The following is a 19417-nucleotide window of genomic DNA, read 5'->3' as shown; positions in this document are numbered from 1 at the left end:
CAACGTCTCTCAGTGGGGCATCAAAGTCCAGCACTTTGTACGGTTTAGCGGAGGGATCCGCATGCATGATGACCGTGTTAGGCGATAAGTTACCTGGCGTAATAGTAGGTAGGATGGTCTTGTACTCTGTCTGGGAAGCACTAGGCCTAACTTCATCCCGGCTCGGAGCCGTTGCCGCCGCTCGCAGGGAGCTCATTCCGCGTCCGTTCACCTCGGTGCCAGGAACTGGAATCAACCGGTTGCGCCACTGGAGAACGCAAGCGTGCCAAACTGAACCGGAGGTCATCACTGGATATAATTTTATCGTGAGACGGAAGTTGAACCCTCTAGTGTTATCTAGTGTTACAAAAAGTCTTTCCCCAGGTAAGGATCGAACTCACAACCTCGGCACCCTATTGAAAAAAGCGACATCAGGTCTGATGTGATTTGGGACACTGTCTTGATGCTAACACCAGCTGATGTTAACATCAGAGCCGCTCTGATTCTGATGTTAACATCAGCTGATGTTAGCATCAAGACAGTGTCCCAAATCACATCAGATCTGATGTTAACATCACAGCTGCTCTGATGATGATGTCAACATCACAGTTGTCATGATGCTGATGTTGACATGAGAGCTGCATTGATGTTGCTTATGGCAACCTTGAAAATGCTGCAGTCTTTGTTTTCTGAAATGGTGTGCAAAAAGAGCCCCTCATGCCTGCGGTAGATGAGTACCGACAAGAACACTCACGAAACAGAAGATAGCAGCAACAAAGCACTTTAACCACTCCGGAGTAGGTACCTTTCAACGCATATCCATTTATCATCACATACCTCAGCGTTGAACTCACGGGGGCACAAAACTGGTAATTATCAAACGATGAACAACAACGAAAAAGAGCACACCTAGGTCCTCATTTCCGGTCCAACTTGTCCGTCTTCCGAAAAAGCACTTCGAAGCATTGCCATGTCGAGCAAGAGTCCCCACCACATTGAACACGGTGCTTGCGTTTCTCTTGCTGGAGGCCGCTGCGTCATACAAGCGCAACCTGCAAGAAATATCGTTCCAGAAAACAGGATGGCAGGATACCTATGTAGAGCAGTGTAGAGACATATGACATATCGTCTGCACAAAGCATATAGTCGATTTCACCTAACGTTCTATCTCCCTGTCGTTGTGCAGATCGCTTGCAAATAGAGTACATCGGACAATGAGAATGCAATGCGCAGTCGAACATACTACTTCACAGTTATATTAATTACACACCTGAAACAGCAAGCATCCTGAAGGCGAAGAGCGATTTGGTTTCACATTCAGGGAAGCGTCTTCACCTTGACATTTCAAACGAGACTCACTGGTCTGCTCGTGGTTTGAAGATACGCTTCCACTTACTGACAGTTGCAATGTCAGACGGGTTGCAGGAACGACAGCATCAAGTGAGAGCAACAATACAAAGCCTCTAAAACGCTTTAGACTTGCTGGAACGCTTGAAATTACACGAACTACACGCGGCGACGAGGAACGTCCGTTAGAGCAGCCAAAGCAAACCCAACGAAAACGGCGCACGCGCGAGACTGGTTGGTGGCGTGGAGAACAAGCCAGGACGCGCGAGCGCGGGCGAGCCTGCGTTGAAATTGGCATGGAGCCAACATCTCCGCGCAATAGCTTGGCAGACGAAATATGACGATGGTAGAATCGTACTACCTCTTGTGATTGTGGTCGTTCCAGGATGATTTCTGGAAATGCTTTTGTTTTCATAAGAACCACTGAATGTTGTGTTTGAAGCAAAATTGCAACTTGAGATTGCCCAAGGCTAAGCTATTGGTTAGTTATCAGAGCGTCAGTGCAATCGGATAGCCAGAGATCGATGGAATAAAAAAAGTGCACTCACTGTGTTGCAGACCGTTTCTCTATGGTTTTTATTTCTTTTTATGATCAGAGAAAGCAAGGTTAAATGCTACACTTTTTCTTGACTGTGTGCGATCGTGTACATCGCAGGTTCCTAATGTGCCATGAAACTACTTAAAACCTGCTGATGCTGTGAGGATATCACATCTTTCTGATGTGACACCAAGCGGGACGGTGGCTGGCATCAAAGCATATCTGAGACAGCTGATGCCAGCACTAAGAGCATGAAGAAATCTTGATGTCACACGAGAAAGTCCTCATGCTTCTTGATGTCACATCAAAAAAATGTTGATGTGACATCAAGAATCATCAAGAAACATCAGAGTTTTCTGATGTTCATTTTCAATAGGGCATTGCTCACGACCACTGTCATATGAGTACCGCCCGCTAACCGGTTGCGCCACTGGAGAACGCAAGCGTGCCAAACTGAACCGGAGGTCATCACTGGATATAATTTTATCGTGAGACGGAAGTTGGACCCTCTAGTGCTATCTAGTGTTACAAAAAGTATTTCCCCAGGTAAGGATCGAACTCACGACCTCGGCATTGCTCACGACCAATGTCATAGAAGTAACGCGCGCTATCCGGTTGCGCCATTGGAGAACATAGGCGTCGCAAATTGAACTTGAGGTTATCACTGGATATGATTTTATCGCGAGGCGGAAGTTGGACCCTCTAGTGTTTATTTATTTATTTACGCTCAGGGTTCTTCATTACAGAGGGGAGTGAGCACTACGCTGAAAATAGGCATACACATATACCATACAGAAAACAAAACAAGAAATGCAGTTGATTCAAATCCAGGTTTCGTGGACAAATAAGCATATGGTATGGAACAAAGCACATGTATCAAAGCAGGTATAATGACATACAATACTCACTAAGTGCATTGTTGAAATGTGTGATAGAACTGATGTTGCAAACAGAGGAAGGAAGGTGGTTCCACCTATGTGCTGTGCGCGGAATAAATGAATCTGCCAGTGTGTTAGTTGCAGCTATGGGAACAAATACAAAAACGCAAGTTCGTTTTTTAGCGACGTGTTGTGATAATAAATTTCATGAAACAGAGAAACGCTAGAAAAGTCGCGTCGGGACTGTAATGACTGGAATAATTCTTCATTAGTGTCACGCTGGATGTTCGATGGTAGTTGCAGAGAATGAATCGCGCGGCTCGGTTCTGCACTTGCTCTAATGCGTTCATCAGGGTACGGTTACTAGGGCTCCATACAGCTGATGCGTACTCAAGATGGGGTCTAATCAGCGACTTGTACAAGTTTAGTTTAAGGTTACTAGGGACACGAGAGAAGTTACGTTTAAGGTATCCGAGCGTACTATTGGCCCTATTTATAATGTAGTTAACGTGTGGTTTCCATTAGAGGTTTGTAGACAGGATTACAGCTAAATGCTTCTCAGAAGATACCTGCTGAAGTGGCACGTTATCAATGCAGCATGGCTCTGCTGGCGACAGTTTAGGGGTTATTCTCATGTGTTTACATTTTGCGATATTTAATTCTGTTGCCCATTTCTGACACCATAGTGAGATCGCTGTTAAGTCGGCCTGGAGCTGTTCAGTGTCATCGGTTGTTTTGATTTCGCGGTACACAACGCAGTCGTCGGCGTACAATCTGAGGGACGATTAGACAACGCCAGGTAGATCGTTAATATAGATTAGGAATAAAAAAGGACCACGCCCAAGCAGCACAATGTACTGAAAGTAGAGTGCAATAGGGGTGGACGGGTAGGTGGAACGACATTGAACAGACTCGTGAAACGTAAGAACATTGATAAGACACGTACCGTCCACCCCTATTGCACTCGACTTTCGGTACATCCCAAGCAGCACAATGTACTGAAAGTCGAGTGCAATAGGGGTGGACGGTATGTGTATTATCAATGTTCTTTAGTTTCAGGAGTCTGTTCAAGGCCTTCCGCCTACCCGTCCACCCCTATTGCACTCGACTTTCAGTACATTTTGCTGCTTGGGATTGTGCTGCTTGGGCGTACAGAAACCTGCGGCACGCCAGAGGTAACCGGAAGGCAAGATGAATCATGATCATTGATAGATACAAACTGAACGCGGCAGGAGAGAAACTGTTCAATCTATACTAAGATTTTCTTATCAATGCTAAGTTTGCTTATTCATTACAGGAGCAGAGAATGAGAAACCTTATCAAATGATTTAGCGAAACCTAAAAAGACGCAATCTACCTGGGAGCTGCACTCAAGGATAAGGGCAAGGTCATGAGTTCGCGAAACTAGTTGCGTAGCACATGAAAATAATTTACGAAATCCATGCTGGTGAGGACAAAAAAAAAATTAGTGAAAATCCAAGTGATTGACTGAGTGTGAAAATATTACATGTTCGAGAATTTTACATGGCACACGGGTCAACGATATAGGCATGTAGGGTGAACTTCTGTCTCCGGATTGGTACAGCAGACTCACCTTCCCAACCTTCCAATCGGATGGAACGCAACCTTCTTCAAGTGACCGTTACAAAAGTGTCGAAAGTACAGCGGCTGATGAAAGTAAAGTTGCTTTAAGAAATTTGGTATTGATTCCATCAACGCCTGCAGACGATGACAGCTTTAACGAGTCAATCACCTTCATAATCCCAACGATGTCAAACACTAGGGGATTCATTGCAAGAAGGTTAACTGATATGCTATATGACATACAGGGTGTCCACGCAAAGTGTGAACAGATTTTCTAAAAATCTACCAATCACTTTTTCCGAGATGAAATCAATTGCAATATAGCATATGCTGAAGGGCACTCCCTAGGGGGCATTAACAGACTCCTAAGGCAATGTCTTAATTAACTTTCAATAATTAACTTTTTTCATTATAAAAGCTACGAAGTTGCTCCAATCTGAACATCTGGCCTCTTCGGTCACCAGATATCAAAGCCGTTTTCAGAACAAAAATCCGTTCGATAGATCTTTCCCAAAAAATTCGTGAAGGAACGCCATTTTTTCCTTTATTTTATTCATTGCGCATCTCTAGAGACGCGTCTTTCCTTCGCCCCCAATACGAGAGGATGAAAGAGCACACTATCGCCTCTTGCGTCCTGGAAAAAGATTAAAAGAAAACAGAAAATGCAGCCCAAGGTAAGGGCAGTCGCGATAGAGTCACCCGATAGATTTGTGTTTTTGTTTTGTTTCCGCAAGTTAAAGCTAATCTTCGATGATGCATGAGGCGGCACTGTGCTCTCTCACTCTCTCACACTGGGGGTAAAGGAAAGCCGCTTCTTTGAAGATGCGCAATAAACCAAATACAGAAAAAAATGGCGTTCCTTCACGAATTTTTTGCGGACGATCTACCGAACGGATTATTGTTCTAAACAGTTTTGGTATCTGGTGACCGAAGAGATCAGATGTTCTCGTTGGAGCAACTTCGTAGCTTTTATAATTAAAAAGTTAATTATTGAAAGGTAATTAAGACATTGCCTTAGGAGTCTGTTAATGCCCCCCTAGGGAGTGCCCTTCAGCATATGCTATATTGCAATTGATTTCATATCGGAAAAAGTGATTGTCATATTTTTAAAAAATCTGTTCACACTTAGCGTGGACACCCTGTATCTACAGACGCAATGTGAGAAAACGACTGAGAAAATTGATAATTTAACACGGAAGTGCACTGATCAGGCGGAATATCATCACCACCTGGTTGTTGCAGCTTAACATCATGTTCGCCCCCATCTCTGAAGACACTCCAAAACTTCTTGGGATTCTCTTTTAGCATGGTCGACAGAGTTTGCTCGAAGAAAGTATTCTTTGCGTTTAAAACTTCCTATTTATATTTTTGCTGAGTGTAGTAGAATACGGTCCAACGTTCTGCGTTGCCAGACCACTTAGCGGCGCGAAATAACATTTTTTTCTCATTTCACAACCTCTTGAGATGAGTGTTGAATCATGGCGAGTCAGACCGCGAGAAAATTCTGCTTTGCGGAATGTATTTCTCCATGAGAAATTCCACACAGTTTCTGAAAGCGTTCCAGTTTTCATTTACTGACCGCGTGTGATGTATTCCAAGCAAATCCGACGACCATGCTTCAAGGAAGCTGTTGACAGTTGTGAAATCAGCATTCTTGTAATTTTCTCTTCCTTACTGGACGCTCAGTAGACATGTTAAGCTTAAAGTGGATGAGTTTGTAATCACTAAGACCAGGTAAGCACGTCATAGATGACTAGTAAATTGACGTTGTAGTAAAGACAAGGTCTAATGTTGATGAAGTGATCTCTCCCAGGTGAAAAAATTCCCTAAGTGGATCCGCTTGCAAGTCGGTTATGGAACCTGGAATTGATTGCTAGCTTGGAATGTATTTCCAGCTAGGAATGAATTCCAGCTAGGAATTGCTTTCCAGCTGGAAACACGTTTCCATTTTCAAATGGATCCACTTGCAAGGCGGTTATGGAACCAGGAATCGATTCCGAGCTAGGAATCGATTCCAAGGTTCCTTCGGAATCCGCTTGCAAGCAGTTTATTGAAGCTGAGTCAGGTTTCAGCATCAGTTTCTATTCTGAACTGCTGTTGCGGCTCTGCAGGAGAGCCAGCCTGTGCTGCTAGCCTGGAATATGTACAGAAGCCAGGAAGGAAGATGTGATATTTCCTCCTCTTTCTTTTCACAAAGCTGCTGCCAGTATGTGGCCTGTTAGCCTTCTTTACTTCAGCAGCTGACACAATACATTCAGAGTCCGAAACGTCTGACTCGGAGAAGTCTTCGCTGTCGTGGTGTCTTTTTCTTCCCACCTAGATGCAAAATGAACAAACGTAAATATACCGTGAGCACATAAAATATGGACGAATTTACATCAGTTCTTGGTGCCCCATGGGCTCCGGCGGCGTTCTTTTTGCATTCTGTAGATTGCACTGAACAGATTTTTTGGCATGTCAGAAAAATACATGTCACGAATTGGTACTAATAGACATCAATGCTACTTCACCCGAAGATGACTTAGACTCACCAACTGTCAGCAATCCTGTCCATCCCAAAGCTGCAACACAAGACACAAACGATGAGTCAATAGGAGTGCTGCTTTTTCACTTGTCGTCCGTGTCCTCTGTTACTGCTTCGAGATGAATAGTCAACTCCAAGTTCCCCACATTCCTACTTATCTACAATCCTATTTTGTGCACTTCACAACATTATACCCGCCTGATAGCCAGTAAAAAGTGCTTCTGTCCATACCCGATTGTGAGTGAACTGGGAATTCTGTAGGAACTGTGTAGCAGCTTTGCTGATTTTTGCCAGGCCCCCAGTATTCATGTATTTCTGCATGAGTAAATAAAGACAACAACAATAATAATAATAACAATTCAGTTTCATTGAAAAAACCCGTAGAAAAACATGTTGCAAAAGTACACCTAATGCCATGCATAAAATTGTAAATGTTTTGCTGCAACACTCACGCAGCGTTTCTCACTTCAGTCGCGCTGGCCCTTATTCCGCACGATTCATAGTATCTTGCAAGCGTCCTCCATTTTTATGACGAACTGCCAGCTAAAAGACAAGACACATAACCAAGTCAGTTACAAGCATGCGCAAGGGCTCTTGGAGTTCCCCCACTAGCTAGCGTGCACTTACGCTATTTTAAATAACGGTATATATACAACAGGGAGTAGATCTACACATTCAGATAAACATGCATAAATATCAAATCATAAACTACTCACCATCGTACGTAATTGCAGTCACATGCGTCGCTCGTAGTTTTTCGTGATTTAGCTGGTGCAGAATTTGTAGAGACAAAGAAACTATGCAAAATGCAGCACTTGACTATAGAGATTCAAAGACATTCACGTTTTTTGCCCGTCTTGAAGAGTTGAAAGACGGGAACTGCTACCACCCGCCTACCGCTCGCGACATTTCAAAACACGTACTGATGCAGATGGCGCTCAGTCTGCTCCACTTGTCGACAACGAGACCGTTAAAGTTTCGGTTTCAAACTAAAGTGAAAATTACGCAAAAGTTCGATTTCGGTACTCTGCGAGAATGTTTCTGGTATATTTACCGACAAAAAGTAACTCGGGCGAATTGCGGTAGGGCCATAAACAATTGATATATTATAGAATGTAAATGGAGATTATCATTTATCTTGCAAAAACGCCCGGGGGACCCGGTGCACGTATCTGCTGTATGCACCTGAAAGGAATGCAGAGCGTTTTCAATTCACCCCGATGAAGGTTTGCAAATATTTCTAGGGCAGGTGTCAAAATTACAGTGGACCAGCAGGGATAAGTTCACTTGCCAGCGAAGTGGAATACAACATCCACTTCGCACTCTAGAACTAGATGGTAGGCACACCCAGTTAAACTGGAGCATGGGTTAAACCAGTTGGAAACCACTTGGCAGTCAAGTGGAACCAGATGGAAGCACATCCAGTTCAACTGGAGCCTGAATGATACCAGTTGGAAACCATTTGGCAGTCAAGTGGAACCAGATGGCAGGCAGATCCAGTTCAACTGGAGACTGGGTAAAGTCAGTTGGAAACCACTTGGCAATCAAGTGGAACCACTTCACTCTAAACCGGAAACAGTTTGTTCCACTTTAAACCACTTTGGCATGCAAATGGATCCACTTCAGATTCCAGTTCAGATTTTCACCTGGGCTGTTATACCCTAGTTGACTCTTTTACAAGTTGAGTTAAATTGAAGTCTAAGCACAGGTCTAAGAATTCATTACAGTCCGAAGAATATGGTACAAGACATGGTGATTCACCCTCCCAAGTTATATTAGGAAAATTAACGTCACCGAGCGTGAACAACCCAGTCGAAAAAAAGGAATTGGTCCGATTGGGCATTTTCCCGTTCAAATCAATTGGAATTCCAGTTGTGTTTTTGCCACCCATTGGACTGAAACCAGTTGAAATCATTTGGTCCCCGATTACAAAGAACTGGCAAGCTCAGGCTTACCAATTGGTCCCATACTAGCTAACCAACTCAATCCAAATGGTTACACCAAATGGTCCAGGTGGACTCAGTAATTGGAAACAAGTAGCCCTGCCGGGTCTGCCACATAGGGCTACAGCTACGGTTTCATGAGATAATATCACACACGAACATATGCAGGAGGTAACAACTTGCTGTTTATTGTACGTTCGGACTAGTGTTGTTGACTAGAACTGCTGAGAACAAAGTACTTTACAATGGTCATTTCCAAACGAAAACAATACAACAGGTTTTTTATTAAAAAAGCTATTAGCTATCTGGCGCAAGGCAATGACACGTCATAAGGGAGGTTCAGATAAACATAGATATCTATCGAGATACTATCACCCACCTTAGTTCGGATTTGAGAGTTCATGAAATTCACAACTGTCATACACGGGCCGCTTGTCCTATCTCGTAACTCAGCTGGTGCACGGGTGCGAAGAGAAACTTCTACGCATTACACAGCAGCCCACGACACAGATACAATTATGTTCGCGTTCTTACAGGTTTGAAAAACCAGACGGAACGCTACATTCACGGAGCTGCACAATCGACGCGTCCGACGCCAACGGAAAGTTGTTCAAACAGATTCTGGGGTGATGCCGATGCGCTGCGTCAGACATGACGATGATAGCATCAAGGTTTCGGTTTCAAACTGAAGTGAAGACAGCGAAATCTTTACTCGTGCGATGTAGAACCACGAACTTTCTTTGCCGCTATCATTTTATATTCTATCCAGCTGTGGCTATGAAACATAATTTACGCATTTTCTGCTATTTATACCGAAAAATCTCGCTCTCCGGGGGACGAACTAATCCTTAAAATATAAAATACTGTTAATATAAATTACTGTTGCTTATTGATAGCATTAATAGTTTAGGTAGACATGCACTGACTAATTGTATTGGAAATACTGAGTAGCATCACTTACTTTACAACTCTACATTGGAATCAGTTGCCGATTGCGCCAACAGTTGCTAATTGTCTGCTAATTGGGCGGACCAATTGGAGACCGAGAGACCAAATGGAACTGACGTTCCCTATCAAAACGACCAATTGGACCCATGATGTCCAGTTGAGTGTCCAGTTGGAGTGCATGAAACAAAATGGACCTTCCAATTGGTGCTCAACTACCAACTGGACAGTCCAATTGGAACTGAACGATCCAACAGGTTTTGACATGGGACCTGTTGGGTCCCATTCGAACCAATTAGAAATTCCAAGTGGACCGTTTTCTTTTTTTCGGCTAGGAAAGGCAATCCTGGATAATGAACAACTACCGTATTAAGGACATCATGAAGTTTGCACATGAATGGTCGATCCATCGATGGAGGACGCCCAAACCAAAACGGACGTGTTGACAACATATTAAAACCCAATGTTCACGATAACTGCATTGAGGTGTACGGCTACTGCCACGAGGACACCACCACCAGTGCGTGAGCCTCTATCAGCGCGGAAAACACTGTAATCACGTTCACACCTAAATAACTCACGGTTTGAGATTAATGCAGATAACCACGTTTCAGTCAGCGCAACTATAGATGCATCACATGAGTCCATAACTGACCTAAGACCGTCACGCTTGTTTACAACACTTCGTATATTATTGTTACAAAAGGTCACACTTGTTACAAAAAGTCTATCCTGAGCTGAGGATTGAACTCACAACCTCGGCATTGCTCACGACCACTGTCAAATACCGCGCGCTAAACGGTTGCGCCAGTGGGGAACTTATGCCTCCCAAATTGAACTGGAGGTCATCACTGGATGTGATTTTATCGTGAGACTAAGGTTTGACCCTTTAGTATTACAAAAAGTCTTTCCCCAGGTGAGGATCGCACTCACAACCTCGGCATTGCTCACAATCACTGTCATATAAGTACTACGCGCTAACCGGCTGCGCCACTGGGGAACATGATTCAGCCAAATTAAACCGGGGGCCATCACTGCATGTGATTTTATTGTGAGACGGAAGTTTGACCATCTAGTGTTACAAAAAGTGTTTCCCCAGGTGAGGATCGAACTCACAACATCGGCATTGCTCACGACCACTGTATATAAGTACCGCGCGCTAGCCGGTTGCGTCACTGCGGAACATATGCGTCCCAAATTGAACTGGAGGTCATCACTGGATGTGATTTTATCGTGACACGGAAGCTGGACACTCTAATGTTACAAAAAGTATTTCCCCAGGTGTGGATCAAACTCAGAAGCTCGGCACTGCTCAATGCCACTGGCATAAAAGTAGCGCACGCTAAGCGGTTGCGCCAGAGTGGGAACGTAAGCGTGGCAAATTCCACTGGAGGTCATCACTGGATATGATTTTATCGTGAGACGGAAGCTGAACCCTGTAGTGTTACGAAAAGTCTTTCCCCAGGTGAGGATCAAAGTCACTGCCTCGGCATTGCTCACGACCACTGTCATATAAGTACTGCGCGCTAAGCTGTTGCGCCAGTGGGGAACATGAGCGTGTCAAATTGAACTGAAGGTCATCAATGGATCTGATTTTATCGTGACACGGAAGTTGGACCCTCTAGTATTACAAAAAGTATTTCCCCAGGTGTGGATCGAACTCAGAAGCTCGGCACTGCTCAATGCCACTGGCATAAAAGTAGCGCACGCTAAGCGGTTGCGCCAAAGTGGGAACGTAAGCGTGGCAAATTCCACTGGAGGTCATGACTGGATCTGATTTTATCGTGAGACGGAAGCTGAACCCTGTAGTGTTACGAAAAGTCTTTCCCCAGGTGAGGATCGAAGTCACTGCCTCGGCATTGCTCACGACCACTGTCATATAAGTTCCGCGCGCTAAGCGGTTGCGCCTGTGGGGAACATAAGCGTGCCAAATTGAACTGGACGTCATCACTGGATATAATTTTATCGTGAGACGAGTGTTGGTGCTTCCAGTGTTACAAAAGGATTTTCCTCATCCAGGCGGAAATTTTTTGCAAGTGGTTTATGAAAATATTTCCACTTTGAAGAACCATTTGCAACTGGTTCCGCTTCTGTAGCCCACTTATAGTCAGCCAACACATATTTAAGAGCATAGTACCTTTATTTCGGATTTTTACAGTCACAGCTGATTTTGCAACAATGTAAAGCAGCATTGAAGTACAAAGACAGAAATAAATACCAAACGGTAGCAACACTTCATCTTAAGCTGTTACGGACAATTGTAAGATGCAGTTATTTGCACCAATGTGATCCTGTATTCCAAATTTTACTACAAAGTGGGTAATTGTCGTGCAGGCTCTGGCATCAAGAATATAGAAACCCAAGCAGTTTCGATATTCACTGCCAGCACCTTCTTTAGGCTGTATGCTACTAGTTCACACAAAAGCAATCGGACTGAGCTACCATGGTACGGACAGAGGTTCAATGTTCGCTTTTCGGACTGGTCATGGCAGGGGCATCGGATGTTCTTCGTAGCAAGAAGGGGGAGAGACCTCACCTGTCTTAGAGGAGCCATTAATGTGCCGAACAAGTCTGCCAGTGCAATTCAATGATGGTAAAGGGCGTAGCACATATGCGAAGGCCACCTCGTGCTCTTGATTAACTTGAGGTGAAAAGGAAATTGCCGTTTGAGCAGCACAAAGTAAAAGTTTGCTTGCTTGATTGTTCCATTAAGTGCGATTAGATAAATAGAAGTAAGCAAGCGATAGCGTGTTCCTTTATTTTTTTATTTTTGTTCTCGGCAAGTGCAATGTTGCATAAGAAGGTTCTGCCAAGTGTTCTGACCATGGCTTGGGCAAAGACAGCAGGTATGCTACACGTGTCATCAAGCTCACCAGCAAATAGGCTTCCCTGCATTGATCCCTTTCCCAGCATTTTTCAGAAACAAGTAGACGCTGGAGCGAGATCTCCATTTTCCTAGGTAGAATAGCGGAGGCGTCCGCCCCTTTTTCCCCCACTTTCCGACGACCTTGCCGTAAGCGAGTCACAGTAAGTGATTCTGACAGTGAAGTGTGTTCTTACGGACTATCAACTAAAGGTTTGATATCAGAGCCGGTGGGTACATGCATTCATGGGCTTCATTTCGCCAACTATGACAAGTAGAAAAACATTTTTTCATCCATGCTCTAGAGTATAATATAAAGTGTACATGTTGCAAGGAACCATGTCTATCAAAATGTCACCCCTTTAGCATGACATGCCACAAATCTTTCAAGCGAAATTAATACGCAAAATTATCCACAGTTCTAATCAAGTACATGGTGACTGATGGCAACCTATAAAAGTGTATCAATTATTCTGTGCACATACATATTTGTTGCATAGACATGTATTCTTAAGTCACTTAATAAAGTCTTAGTAAAGTAAATTGTTGGGCAATGCATGCCAACACTGAGCACGCTTTTATTTGTTGCCAACACCAGGTACAAGCACGACTTACAGTTGCTGTGTGCACTGATGAGGAGGAGGTTGCCCAAGGAAACAAGAATGTTCCTTGTAACAAAACTCGAAATATTACTGAGTTTAACAAACTCGGTACACTCAAAAATTAAGCATACACATTGGCATAAGTGTTCTTGAGGCGTCTGTCTTTCTTCAGGCAGCTATTTTCTTGTTGAGGCCACTCCACAATAACTTAAGACTTTCTGTGGAGGCAAGGAGTACAGTAAGAGAAAATGATTTCAGAAATGAATGTTTACTAACTTCGGTTTTATGCAAAAGGCATCCATATCAACTCGCTTCAAAATTGACTGGTATCGCACTGAATTATGTGCAGTCCAAGAAAATGATCATGACTACATCATCAGGGGCATTCATATTACAGAATGGAATGGACTTAGCGGTGAAAAGACATGGACGAAGAATGACTGACGACACACACGCTGGACTACGAACAGTTTAATGACGAAAATGGAAGATAAAAGCAGGTTACACTGGTGTGCAACCGTGACTCGTCTGTTTTTGTTACACGAAATTCGAGGTGGACAGACGCACACAAAGCCCACGCGATGCCATCACGGAAAATACGCCATAAAGCTCGTTGATACAAATGAAAACAAGTGCACTACCTTAGACAAAACTATAACTGTGATAGGTGAAAGTCATAGGCAAGAGTATCACTAAACCGGCAGGTCCAGTAAAATCCTACATTCCTTTGTCGGTGACCCAAAGTGACAGCTCGCTGACGCAGCTGTTAATAAAAGCTGTAACCTTTTTGTTAGTATAGTCCAGAGTGCGTGTTCCCTCATTGCGTGCATGTCCGTTTCTTTTCACCTCTGGCTTATACCGTTAACACTCTGGATGGACTTGCGATTCTCGTCGTAACAACCACCTTGTACTCAGTTTCAAAACCTCCTATGAAATGGCTTTCGCAAATCTACAAATTGCATATGGTTACTAAAAAATCGGTATAGCTATATATTATTTGTGATAGGATTCAGTAGACCCATGGAATTCCCGCGTTCCCGCATGCATCACAACCGCCACAACGTCCGCCATGGTTCTAAAGACACGGACAAAATCGGATTGCCTTCCTTTTGCTTCCGTCGCTAGCGATGCTTACACTTTCACCGAGGTTATCCAGCTCTGATTTCTAAGTGGTTGCATTGTTCCTCTCGGCGCCCAAGTGGACCCGTGTAAACCACTCTAACTTCAAAAGGGTCCCACTTCAGTACATTAGGAGTCCAAGTGGTTCCAGTTTAACCCACAACAGTTCCCACTAGACTCACATGGACGTCTAAGTGGGCACACTTTGACAGCAATATGGTTCTATTTCAAATCAGTTTGGCTTCAAAGCGGTTCCATTTTGACCCACTTTGCTAACGAAGTGGTTCCATTTTGACCCCACTTTGCTAACCAAGTGGTTCCATTTTAACCCACTTTGCTGACCAAGAGGTTCCATCTTAACCCACTTGAAATTCCACATTGTCTTTCCACCTGGGCAGGTGAGGATCGAACTCACAACCCCGGCATTGCTCACAACCACTGCCATATAAGTACCGCGCGCTAACCGTTTTTTCCCCCTTTGATTCGTGATTAAATTATTGTGATTAGTGCATTAAAACCACGTTAAAACCACTGCACTCCTGTGCCTGGTCGACACGGCCAGCTACACTGCACTGCCCATCCTTCCCCTTCCGTACACTTATCTTCGGAGGTTTAGTTCATCCCTTTTTCAGTTGGTTGATGACTCCCTTCCAGGGCCCTTCCAGCTCTTCCCCCGTGAGGCCGCTTCCGACCCAGTGGAGCTTCTGTTGGAATCCGACCAGAGGAGGTGTGAGCTTTTCCCGTCTTTCGACTTCGTCCATCGTGAAGCGCCATATGGAATGCAACCTGAGCACGACGAGCGATGCCATAACGTCCCCATCGGGTCCGCTCCCAAACAGCAAAAACTTCATACGGCTCCACCGCAGGTCCACATATTGGTTCATGAAGTATTTGAAGGCTCCCCAGAACTGTGTGGCCCTCTTGCAGAGCAGAAACACATATGTAATAGTGTCTCATCCTCTTCAGGGCAAACAGCACAGCTCAGAGTACAAGGGACTACAAAACATTTCCTTCTCAGCCACGTCTTCACGGGAAGTACCTCCCAATGGAAGCGGAAGAGGAAGTCCTTTGAGCCTGTCGTTATCTTGAATATTCTTACTCTCTTCAGGACGCCTTCCGTACCTTGGGGAGGTAAGCATTGTCTATAGAGGGGAGTCGGTAGGACAGCAGCAACTGTATTCCAATACAGCCATTTCCGTCTTACGTTTTCAAGATACTCCCAGGAAAACAGTGTTTCAACAAACGTTATTGCTTCTGCAATTTCCTTGTAGAAGGCCACAACCTTGGCACGCCGAGAAACATCCCGTACAGTCACCGTCCACCGCCTGAGGTATGCGTTACCCAGGACTTGCGCCGCTGCTCTTAGGAACGGGTCCTTTTGATCCCTGAAGTACAGGAACCTGTGGACATTCAGTTTAATGGCAAGGTTCACCAAGCCGATTCCTCCTTTCCTTAGGCTGAATAATAAGTTTGTCCTCCTCACGCTCTCCATCGGCGATCCCCATATGAAGGTTGCACATTTCCTGTGAAACTTGTTGCAGACGCTTTCGTTGACACTGATGCACTGCGCTACGTAGAGAAGGGCAGGGTACAACACCGAGTTTCATACGTAGGCTCTGTTTGAGACGGAAATATATCTGCCGTGCCACTGAACTAGATTGCCGGCCACATAATTTAGTTTTTTTGTCCACATCTCCTCCGCACAAACTTGCCCGTTAAAGTCAACTCCAAGATATTTTGTCATCGATGTCTTCCAAGAAATCTGCAGGAACTTCTGAGGAGTGTTCCATTTTGACCCACTTTGCTGACCAAGTGGTTCCATTTTGACCCCACTTTGCTAAAAAAGTGGTTCCATTTTAACCCACTTTGCTGACCAAGTGGTTCCATCTTAACCCACTTTGCTGACCAAGTGGTTTCATCTTAACCCACTTTGCTGACCAAGTGGTTCCATCTTAACCTACCTTGCTGACAAAGTGGTTCCATCTGAACCCACTTGAAATTCCACTTTGTTTTTCCACCTGGGCAGGTGAGGATCGAACTCACAACCTCGGCATTGCTCACGACCACTGCCGTATACGTACCGCGCGCTAACCGTTTTTTTTCTTTTATTCGTCTTAAATCAGTGCATTAAAACCACATTAAAACCACTGCACTCCTGGTGAACCTTGCCAAACATGTACTGCGGAAAGCATGTGAGCTGACAGTTAAACGAAGACGATGCATTGTGGTCGACTCCAATTCCAGTGTGATATCCTTGAAGCTACAGTGGTTCCGACGAATGTTCCAGACGAGTACCCTGTGTACACTGTACTACTAGATTTAGTAGGTTTTTAGTAGAGTCCGGTACTGCAGCCTTCTTTCCTTAAAGGGACTGTCGCATCCGGAACCGTGGTTACGAATCCAATACCAATGTGTTCGGTACACTACCACGAGCTATTTGCCAAATTTTCTCCTTCCAAAACGGACCGGGTGATGAGGAATCGAATTTAAAAGATCCGGTTTCGTTTTGATCCTCGAAAGCGCCAGCGCCAACAACATCGCGTGACGCAAGGTCGAATCTGGCTAATCCGCTGTGAAGGACGCTGTCGTCTGCCGCCAAGTCTGGGGCTGCTTTGTTTTTTTCCGGCACGTCGCCCGTATTCACATGTGACACTTTCTAGTGACTCGGATACTATCGCTACGCTTGCATCCTTCGCGTGGGATGTCGTTTGGAAACCGACGCAGCGTTCCCGACTCCAGGAAAACTTCCTTCGAAAACCTCGATGTTTGATTTCGCACGCCAAGGATACAGCTACAGCCAGACCCCAGACGAAGCGAAAGTTGGAAGCAGCTACATCACTAGCGGGTATCCAGATGAAGCAAGGAGTGTTCATGCTGTCCGTGTATGCTCCTCGCATTTCACCGATAATGTGTACCTGGATGAGAACATCATGGAAGTGCAACTTGGATTGACACAAAAAAGGAACGAATTGAAACTTGACGCCGTTCCGACAGTGTTCCACGAACAAAGCGAGCCAGCAACTTCGACAGTAAGTCACAATGTCTATGTAGTTTCCCAATCGGGTCTGTCACTCTTGCGCGTGAGTAACTTAGCAGCAAAAGACGAAATCGGTACAACGTAAGGTATCCCCTAACCTATGATTAATAGCTAGATAAATAAAATACAATAAACAAGTTCAAGTGATGTCATTCATATGAACGTGATTGACTTTTCTCGTTGTCGGACGCGTCATCATGAAACTTTCACTGTTACTGAACCTGTGACTTTTGTGGAATGTGGTAGACATGATTGGTTTTCATGTGTATTACAGCTGCAGGCAGTTCGACAGGGTCAAGCGCAAGTGGTACGTATATTACTTAAATACATATAATGTGTTTACAATTTTTGGACACAGAACAATTCGCAAACTATGAACCCCGATCACTAAAAGGAAGAACTGACGCTGTTTGTGTGCTGGTGTTAGAAACAGGCACTATACAAACAGTACCTCTGTCCGTAACATAAGCGCCATAACCCACTTCCCAGTTACCTTTTATCTCTCTGTTTGTGAACTGTTTGTGTGCTGTAGGGCGGCGGTTTTTGCGGTTGCCGTAGCCAACTTGAGGTGCACTTTTGACGTTCTGTGTTATAGAAGGACCAGGTGCTGCTGATCAAGTCCCATCCATCCATGAAACGGCATCAAACAATGTACGTGTGTGCACGGCAATTTTGCTGAGAGACCTGGTTTTTACACTAATGCCTTTACGACGCCTCTGACAAATTAGGATCTTCCAGAACAGTGCTTTCTTCATCCAAGTTCAAGAAGTAAAGAGAATGACTTCATGGCTTCTAATGACATCTCACAGCTACATGCCAAGACAAAATAACTTGACAGCAGGAAATGAAAAGAAAAAAAAAAGGTCCGTTTCAGGTCCACCCAAATCTTTGTGCAGAGGCTGACAACAACAACGCTATTGTGAGATGATGAATGATGCTGATGCAGCGTTGAGATTAAGCCCTTGTTTCCCTTTTTGCAATGCTATACATTACTGCTGGTTAAATGTAAAATGATGCGCCTACCTCCAGACATTAAAGGTGCTACCAGAGATGTAGTGTCAATTCAACAGAAAACCTGCATGTTCTACGAGGCACTATCACATAAGCATTGGCCAAATTTGCTGTCCTGTGAGCTTTGATAGGATATGCCGTAGATAGTAAGAGGTCTCTTACTGTAAAAGGGAGGTGCATTAATCGAGAAGTGGGGTCTGAGGCATGAGGGCCATTTCAGGATGTACTAACCCTTCTAAAATTTTACACTTGGTTATGCCCAGAGATCGATCCAGATCCCCCCCAACACCCCGAGTTTTTTTCCTGTGTACCACTGTTATAATGAAACCGTCCAATTTACTGTCCAATCGTCCCGTTTTCATTGCAATTGAAGTACTTACAAAACTCTTTATTTTATTTTTGTGAGTCCCCGCTTCAGATCCCAAGGGACATTGCCAGTGTGGTGCACGCTGATAACTGTCTGTGCATAGCAGATAATAAATATCTGTGCGTGAAGAGTTGGATGTGGACTTGTGCAATGGCTCTTGAATGGACAACACTCAGTCAACACAAAGTTTTATTCACATTTGCATAACTTATTGCCTGTCATTATAATAATTATTATAATACATAGACAAGAGGTAATGCTCTGCCAAGGATCTCTGAAGTTACAGTCTTGAAAGCTGTTTTCAAGACAGTGGTGCTAAAAAATTGGATCAATGGCAGGTATCAAAATTTGTTTTGCTGTATCAAGGCAGAACAATCTTCCATGGGAATGACAAATTTTGGACATTCCCAGACAGATGTATCACTTACTATGATAATGAGGTGTAACTGTACCATTAGTGAGTTATGAAACGTTACCTGAAATTATTTGACGTGTTATATCCCTCACACGCTATAATACTGCCAACGATAAGAAGCATTACACTATCATTAAAAGTATAACTGTCACTTATGGCCAGGTAGTTTATTGCTCCTGCCTATTCCTTTGCACTTCTCGGGATTACTGTGGTAACACAGATTCTGTTTCACACTTCTCAATTGGAAACTACGTAAGTCTATTAT

General features: G+C 44.2%; 1 protein-coding gene across 2 annotated transcripts; it reads left to right on the top strand.

The window, feature by feature from the left end:
- The first annotated feature begins 16701 nt into the window (after nt 1-16701).
- Nucleotides 16702-18369, top strand: LOC135373266 (uncharacterized). Of its 2 annotated transcripts, none has more exons than XM_064606503.1 (4): nt 16702-17351; nt 17634-17666; nt 17955-18010; nt 18103-18369. In XM_064606503.1, the coding sequence occupies exons 1-4, from the start codon at nt 17085-17087 to the stop codon at nt 18260-18262; spliced, it is 516 nt and encodes a 171-aa protein (XP_064462573.1). In that variant the 5' UTR covers nt 16702-17084; the 3' UTR covers nt 18263-18369. The 2 variants fall into 2 exon arrangements, with proteins under 2 accessions (XP_064462573.1, XP_064462567.1); XM_064606497.1 differs by having other exon boundaries at nt 18088-18369.
- Nucleotides 18370-19417: the final 1048 nt, after the last annotated feature.

This window comes from Ornithodoros turicata, chromosome 1, assembly GCF_037126465.1.
Source record: "Ornithodoros turicata isolate Travis chromosome 1, ASM3712646v1, whole genome shotgun sequence".
In the NCBI taxonomy this organism is placed as follows: Eukaryota; Metazoa; Arthropoda; class Arachnida; order Ixodida; family Argasidae; genus Ornithodoros; species Ornithodoros turicata.
This window is presented reverse-complemented; position numbering and strand designations above follow the sequence as displayed.